Source organism: Drosophila miranda, chromosome 3 (assembly GCF_003369915.1).
Source record: "Drosophila miranda strain MSH22 chromosome 3, D.miranda_PacBio2.1, whole genome shotgun sequence".
NCBI lineage: Eukaryota > Metazoa > Arthropoda > Insecta > Diptera > Drosophilidae > Drosophila > Drosophila miranda.
This window is the reverse complement of record NC_046676.1, coordinates 4,031,126-4,039,752: the sequence shown is the minus strand read 5'-3', so window position 1 is coordinate 4,039,752 and position 8,627 is coordinate 4,031,126. Positions and strand designations below refer to the sequence as shown.

At 47.3% G+C, this 8,627-nt stretch overlaps 1 protein-coding gene across 1 annotated transcript; it reads right to left on the bottom strand.

Annotated features, from left to right (window-relative positions):
* Positions 1 to 3,411: 3,411 nt before the first annotated feature.
* Positions 3,412 to 5,629, bottom strand: LOC117188143 (uncharacterized protein KIAA2013 homolog). Its single transcript, XM_033391533.1, has one exon. It carries the CDS (start codon positions 5,559 to 5,561, stop codon positions 4,398 to 4,400), a length of 1,164 nt encoding a protein of 387 aa, XP_033247424.1. The 5' UTR covers positions 5,562 to 5,629; the 3' UTR covers positions 3,412 to 4,397.
* Positions 5,630 to 8,627: the final 2,998 nt, after the last annotated feature.

The window sequence follows — 8,627 nt, the reverse complement described above, 5'->3', positions numbered from 1 at the left end:
TAGAGCGATGACTAGAGTAGATGACAGGCCACACAAAGGTGGTGTTCGTAATTGTAGGATATCCGTAGGTCGATTGTCAAGTGGAGCGCAGAAACTGGAGCGGTTACTGGTCCCGGCTAGTCACGTGTCCCCCTCTTAATGAATCTTGTAAGAAGAAGAAGAACTGTTAGGAATTTTTGTTGTTAGGTTTTGTGTTGTGTTGAATGTGTTTGAAGTTTGAGTGTCTTAGGTGTCGATCGAATATACATGTATGTTATTATTTATTTATTCAAATATTTAATTGCATATGTATATCTCGTTAACGGCGCTAGTTGGCGCAATATTTATATCGGTATTTATTTATTTATTTATCGGAGTATTTATTGGTCCGAAGCGTGGTGTTATTTATTCTTACTAGTTATTTCTTTTGGGTATTTATTTCTTTATTTATATATATTATCTTAGTTTAGGAGTTTCCCTTTTTATACCCGATACTCAAAATGAGTATTGGGGTATATTAGATTTGTGGTAAAAGTGAATGTGTGTAACGTCCACAAGGAATCGTTTCCGACCCCATAAAGTATATATATTCTTGATCAGCATCAATAGCCGAGTCGATTGAGCTATGTCTGTCTGTCCGTCTGTCCGTCCCTCCGTCTGTCCGTCTGTCTGTCCCCTTCAGCGCCTAGTGCTCAAAGACTATAAGCCAACTTCCGCCCCCACAAAGGACGAAAATCTGTGGCATCCTCATTTTTAAAGATACGATAAAGCCAAAAACGCAGAATCGTAGAGGATGACTATATGTTCTAGAGTGTAAAATCTCAACCAGATCGTATAATTATTATAGCCAGAATCAAGAAAACAATTTCATTCTTTCTCGCTCTGTCTCATGTATGAGTTCAAGGATCTCAGAACCTATAAGAGCCAGAGCAACCAAATTTGGTATCCACACCTCTGTGATATCGGACCTTGACCGTTTCGTGTCCAAATTTCGCCACACCCCCTTCCGCCCCCGCAAAGGACGAAAATCTGGGGCATCCACAAATCTCAGAGGCTATTAAGGCTAGAGTAACCAAATTTGGTATCCGCACTTCTGTTAGATCTCACTATAAAACGTATATCTCAGAATTTCGCCCCACCCCCTTCCGCCCCCACAAAGGACGAAAATCTGTTGCATCCAAAATATTGAGGATACGAGAAAACTAAAAACGTAGAATCATAGATAATGATCATATATATCAGATTGCTGAATCTGGATCAGATCAGATCATTTTTATAGCCAAAAGGAACAAATCAATTTGCACTGGCTACGCAGCACCCGACGTCACGCTGAATGACAATAAAAATGAATTAGATAGACGTAAATTGCATGCTAGGTTAAGGAACTTATCATATGAAGAGCGCTTAAGAAATTATTTAGAAACCAGAAATAGAATATTTTCTGAACTACGAGTGGATGGTATGCGAGCACTGTCGGTGCGGGTGAGAAAGGCGAGATCCCGGTTTAAGCAAAGGCGAGCTATGAGGCGGCAGGTGATTGCTTCAGTAAAGCGTTGTTGCAAGAAAGACCCGAGAGTTTTCGCAGAAATCTCTATAATGGGCGAGTCCGTGCGAGGCCTGTTGGATTCAGGCGCTACACACAGCATGCTAGGGTGTAATGGTCAGGAATTCCTGGACAAGCTGGGCGTGGAGGCTCGTCGATATTCTTCTATAGTGAAGGTAGCGAATGGGGAAGATCGCGCAATTGTTGGCCGAGTAGAATTACCGGTGAAATACAAGGGAGAGGTAAAAAGATTAACGTTTTTCGTATGCCCTTTCTTGGAACAGGAAATTTACTTGGGGGAAGACTTTTGGCGGGTATTCTCATTGGCTCCTGAGGTGATGGGAGAAGGTCCAGTAGGGGCATCTCACAGATTAGTGGAAGAAGTGCTGGCTGATCAAGTCGCTCACTATGTGGAAGGCCCGGAGAAGGAGATAGTGCAGGAAGAATGGGAGTTGTCAGAAGAGCAAAGGGCAGCCTTGGATCAGGTGAAGGCAGAGTTTCTGACTTTCGAAGCCGTAGGCCTGGGGAGGACGTCGAGAGAGACTCACAAAATTCAGTTGGTGGAGAAGGCCGAGCCTGTGAAGGATCGACATTACCCGCTGTCGCCAGCGATGCAGGAAGTGGTGTGTGGTGAGGTGGACAAAATGTTGGCTTTGGGAGTCATCGAGTACAGTGATAGTCCGTGGAGCAACCGTACCACCGTGGTGCGAAGGCCGGGCAAAAATCGTTTCTGTCTCGATGCCCGAAAGCTCAACAAAGTAACCATCAAGGACGCTTACCCACTTCCTAGCATCGAGGGGATTTTGTCGCGTCTCGATCAGACGATATATATCTCCAGCGTCGACTTAAAATTCGCTTTTTGGCAAATCGAGCTGGACGAGCAGAGTCGACCATATACGGCGTTCACGGTGCCGGGACGGCCTCTGTACCAGTTCCGTATAATGCCCTTTGGCCTCTGCAACGCCGCACAACGCCTATGTAGACTGGTCGATAAGGTGATTCCGGTTGAGATGCGTTCAAACGTCTATGCGTATCTCGACGACTTGCTGATTATAGCTGAGGACTTCCAAACGCACGTGAAGATTCTGCGACAGGTTGCCGAGCGTCTACGAGAAGCAAATTTAACGATAGGGCTGAGTAAATCTCATTTTTGCTATAAAAACATTAAATACCTGGGATTTATAGTGGGAGGAGGAGCGCTGAAGATGGATCCGGATCGTGTGTCGGCCATTTTGCGCATTCCCGAGCCGCGATCTGTTCGAGAATTGCGTAGTTTCCTGGGAACTGCGGGCTGGTACCGGCGCTTTATGAAAAACTATGCTGAGATGGCCGGTCCGCTCACAGACGCCCTGAAAAAGTCGGGAAATGGAAAGTTTAAATTGACGGAGGAGGCAAAACGAGCCATGGGGGAGCTAAAAGCTGTACTCGCTGGTACACGCGGATTTCAAGCGGCACTTCTACATACAGTGCGACGCCTCACATTATGGAGTAGGAGCCGTACTCTTCCAAAGGGATGACGAGCAGAACGAGAGGCCCATAGCGTTTTTCTCTGCCAAACTGAATTGCCACAAAAAAAAACTACTCGGTGACAGAGAAGGAGTGTCTGGCAGCCCTCATGGCGATCCTTAAGTTCCGTCCGTACGTAGAGCTTATGCCGTTTACAGTCATAACTGACCACGCCAGTCTCAAATGGCTCATGACCATGAAGAACCTGGATGGTCGCTTAGCTCGTTGGTCACTTCAACTGCAGGCCTTCGATTTCGGCATAGAACACCGGAAAGGAGCGGACAATGTAGTGGCAGATACATTGTCACGCAGTATTGAAGAGCTGGAAGTGGATCCGAGTAGTATCCTGGGTTTTGAAACGGTGGAGTTTGAATCTGGAGAATATCGAATTTTGTTTGCTTTAATTTCGTACAAAACATAAGTACGCGATATAATGAATATTTACTGGGCTGCAGGGATCACAAATCAATTTGATTTACACTAGGATTCACACTCTTTCTCTTTGTCGTAAATTTATGATATTTTGTTGCCATTTCGATTTGTGTTTTGTATTTTACTAGCATATGCCACACACTGTCCCAAAAAATATATGTACTATATACAACTAGGATCACGGTTTGTTATAACGATACCTTAACTTATCGCTTGGTTCGCAGTACTCCTTGATAATTAGCTTACATAGGAAAATATGAAATACTATAATTATTGCACACACAGATACCCAAAAGAGCGTGGGCAGGCCGCCCAATTGATGGCCATGCTTGTGCAAAGCAATCAAATGTTGTTCATGGGCAGGAGCCTCGACCACTTCTTTAACATGAATGGCATGATGGAGTTCCTCCATGTGCTGTTTGTCCTCGGTTATGTATAGTATTGCTGTCAGCGGTTCAGTCAGTTTAACTGGGAAGTGTCGACGGCTTTGAGTGAGCAGTACAGGCTCATCTAGACAGCCGCCATCGCAGGCATAGTAACTGCGATCGGAGCGATCCAAAGCCACTTGGATGATCGCCTTATTATCATCCTTGACAATGATGGTGACATTAACATGTGTCTTGTTGCCATAGTTAAGACGTCGAAAGTGGAAGTCCCTGTGCAGGAATTTTGGATGGATATTGCACTCCAAGTGCTGATTGCTAAAGCGAAAGCTCCCAAAACTTAAGACCATTGCTTGTACAACACCTGAAGCACCCGCACGTATGAGATTGTGGCAGCCCTGTTTCTCGAGCGTCAGCATCCAAGAGGAGACCAAGGAATTCAGCTGCTGCAGGGTGGACATCTCCCGCCACAGGTTCTCCGCCTGCAGCGTGTGATAGGAATCATAACAGCCCTCGGCATAGGTCAGGGCCTTAGCTATATCCTCTTTTTTGGCCTAAGAGACGGCCGTGCCCATTTCCTCGAACTCGAAGCAACGCACCTGGGAGAGCACCGCATACATGGTGGCATTGATGCGGTCCCCGTTCAAACTATGCTCCGCCTTGGATGTGCTTATCGTAAAACCTGTGGCCCAGAGATCTGCCCACACATTGATATGCTCCTGGCGAAAGGTATTGATGCTGTACGACGAGCCCGTATTGGCTGCCTTTGAGCCCAGTTTCTGCAGGAGCTTTATCATGGCTTGCGTGGCCTGTTGCTCGTTAGCCTCGACAGTTGCCTTTATCTGCGCCTCAGCAACGGGCTTGGAGTAGTGTATCGCTACGGGATACACAATACGCACTGTTCCCCGCTTGCGGACCTGCAGCTTTGCATCTAGCTGAGGCTTCACAATGCTTACGACAATCAATTTACTGGGATCCTCTGCGACGGGCTGCACAATGCCCGTTAACACGTCCAGCTCGTTGTAGAACACCATACCTGCGGAAGCTGGCTCACTTAGCTTCAGGGTGCGATGCGAAAGCCTGGGCAGGTTAACGCGTGGCATTATCAGCTCGACGTCTTCAATCATGTTGCGAGTATTGGTGATCTGCAGCTCCTGCACGAGGATATTGGGCTGCGTGCGATGTGCGTAGTAGGTGTAGGAAGCAAAGTAGCCAGGGAAGCACTGAAACCGATGCACCATTCCCGTCAGATACTCGACAACGGTTGATTCCTTTTCGACGCCCACACTCTGCTGTGCCACGGACACAATCGGCTGAAAACGGATGGGCAGCTGCATGGCACGACCGTGCTTGATGTTCAGCGACGCATCGTGGGCTATCTCCAAACCGATGTAGCCGTTACCAATATATGGCGTGAAATCGCGCTCGCCCGGCAGCTTCGAGGGCGACACGTGACGAATGTTGGCATCGAATTCATAGTTCTGGAGTATGTACGGTGTCAAACGGTCATCCATGCACACGCTATGGGGATCCTTCTGCTCCGGTGCACTTAGAAATATATAACGAAAGATCGGCGGCAGCATATAGAAAACTGTGCACACGCAGAGGAGCAGCAAAAACAAACGGCGATACGAGGAAAGGGTGCCTTCGGCCAGACGCTTCAGCCGGCGCATCACATCCACCGTCTCGAATTTGTTTTTGGCTGAGCGGAACAACATCGTTATGGGTTGTCGATTGAGTTTTCATTGGAAAATTAATTTTAAACTCATTTGTTTAGGCTTAAAACCTAAAAAAACTTGAATATCAGGAGTTAAGGAAGGAAATAACAGAGAACCAAGACTGCTTACCTGATCTCCAGATTGTTGACGGCATGATATTCAAGCGCATGCGCTTTGAACGATTGGATGATCAACTGGAGGGCGCCGTCTGGAAATTGTGGGTTCCGAGTTCGCTGACGGCCGCGTTGATAGACAAAGCACATTCGGAAGAGAAGACAGCGCACGGAGGAATCGCGAAAACCTTGCACTTATTGCGTAGGCAGTTTTACTGGCCGAACATGGCGATAGAGGTGCGGGATTATATCCGACGGTGCACCGTGTGCAAGGAGTCGAAAGCGCCGAATTATCGGATGCAGGTCGGGATGGGGCAAGAAGTGGTCACTGAGCGCCCGTTCCAAAAACTTTATATTGATTTTTTGGGCAAATATCCGCGGTCAAAGAACGGTCAGGCGTGGATATTTATTGTAGTTGACCAGTTCTCTAAGTTCACATTCCTAAAGACCATGACCAAGGCCACAGCAAAGGAAGTTGTAAGATTCCTCGTTCACGAGGTGTTTTACAAGTTTGGAGTGCCGGAGATGATTCACTCGGACAATGGGGCTCAGTTCGTCTCGAAAACTTTTAAGGAGATGACCGATGCATTCGGAGTCACTCATATGAGGACGCCAGTGTATTCTCCGCAGAGTAACGCAGCCGAACGCGTGAATCGCACAGTACTCAGCGCGATTCGGGCGTATCTGGAAGACGATCACCGGGACTGGGATGTGCATCTGCCGGAGATAGAACTGGCTATTAGGAACTCGGTTCACGAGGCGACAGGCGTAACACCATTCTTTGCAGTCTTCGGGCAGCAAATGTATTTGCATGGGTCATGCTACAAGCTGGCAAAGCGACTGCGGTCAATCGGCGAGCATGACATATCGCTGCTGGAGGGTCAGGACAAGCGACAACTCATCCAAGAGAGGATTCGCGCTAGTTTACATCAGGCATACGAGCGTAGTAGGGTAAGGTACAACCAGCGAGCTCGGGTGTTTTACGCGAGGCCGGGACAAGAGGTATTCCGCCGAAATTTTGTCCTTAGTGACTTCGGAAAAGGCTTTAATGCCAAGCTCGCGCGCAAATTCATCCGATGCCGGGTAGTGAAGCCAGTAGGAGAGAACGCGTATGCTCTGGAGGACCTTAACGGCCGTCCCATAGGAGTGTACCACGCCAAAGACCTGAGAATGTAGTGAGGTGTGGGTGTGGCCTACATTGGGCGCGGAAGAAGAATGCAGGGCACGCCGGCGTGTGCTCAATAGTGTCCCGGAATCCGGTGGGCATGCCCCTCCTGGGACTGACGACATACTCGTGGTGGTGTTCCAGTCCCACCTGAACGATAGGTGGCCAGGGCTGAGGGCGACGCGGAAGTCCAGGGAGGCTCGATGGTGTATTGGGACATCGGGGGGAGCTGGAGCCGTTACTGGGGATATAAGGAAGAGAATAGGATTAGTTATATGTATTAGTAAGGGAAAAAGGGATAAATAGGAGTGAAAATATTAGAAAACGTGGATTGGATTATGGAAATCGTGGAGCGTGGACGGAGTAACGTCGAAATTTGAAATTGTGTGCTTAAAACAGAAAGTTTGAAGTGAGTACAGAAAAAGCGGGCGATAAAATATGTTGTAATGCAGAAAATTTTACTAACAGCCGGCAAGGAATATAGCCACCAGAACCGGGCCAGAAGGTTTCCTGGAGAGGAACACTGGAGTTCGAGAAAGTCGACTGCAGAGAAGAAGACTGTCCAACGTGAACCTGAGTGAGTTCGTTCCAGTTGCGCGTGTGTGAGCCAAGTAGCGCGGGACGTGTGAAGGGGGAGGGTGAAAGAGGACGATTTAGCTGCCAGGGCGATTCTAGCCACACCGCACGATCGTTGCATCGCCTTCCAGTGCGTGCCACACGTTTGGTCTCATTCACCAAGTAAAAACCCCGAAACCCTATTCACACACACACACACGCGCACACGTATAAACGGACCTATATAAATTTAGGGCTGACCGGCCACGGCCAGCGATCGCCCGCGTCGTTTGAACTTAAAGAAAAAAACATAATCCGCACTCCAAACACCGTTCCACATTAAATGTTATTTTGTTCCGTGTGTTGTCCTTTATTTAGTAATTAGTATTAGCTTAAACCGTTTAACGTAAAATCTTGGCCATTGAAAAAAAATATGTAAAAACACCAACACCTTTCACGAACCTAAATCTGCGATCAGCTGTTCAGTGCCAGAAGATTAACCCTTAGTGGGTGACGCGGGGGTCCCATCAGTCCACCGTATTTGGTCGAGCGATTTGTGGAAAAATATTGTTTATTGTTTATGTCCCGGGGACCCTTAACAAGAGCTCTTGGTAGGTTAAGTCTCCGTAGGGGCCCGAGTTAAATTAACTCCCGTAAAACTGGATCCACTCATCTACACATATTCCATTACGTATGGGTGAGGGTATCCCTGTTGGTTGAACGAAATTTCAGCAGTTATTTCCTTGTTTGCCTTTGTGTCGAACGTTTTGGTGTTTCTTAGTGGTTAGTGATAATTTTGAGTATAGCTATTTATTAATGAGAAAGATGAAATTGTCAATTTACGATTATTAAAGCTTGGATATATATTGAAGCATGATGCATTAAATTTAAAATAGAGGGAGGACGCGTGGCGTAAGCCATGGATTAGGCCAGCCGTTACCGTACCAGCAGAGGGTGGCCAAAATGAACGTTGTGTTTGGTCACAGGTAGGGCGGGCGCGCGAAGTGATAACACCCAAGCTTCACCCACTTGATAGCCGTCTGTTTATGATTTTCTTTGTTGTTGTTAGGTTGTTGTTAGTTTTGATGTCCCGAGAAGTAGTATGTCTCCTTTTTTGTCTACATTTGGCGGGCAAGGGGAACTACCCAGCCCTGGGGTCGACAGCTAGCCGGCATTGCCCTCTGGGAAACAAGCCAAGTGTAACAATAGAGAATCGTTCCTATTGCTGAATTT

Coding starts and splice junctions, on each gene's coding strand:
- LOC117188143 (XM_033391533.1), bottom strand. CDS start 5,561: ATGTTGTTCCGCTCAGCCAAAAACAAATTCGAGACGGTGGATGTGATG.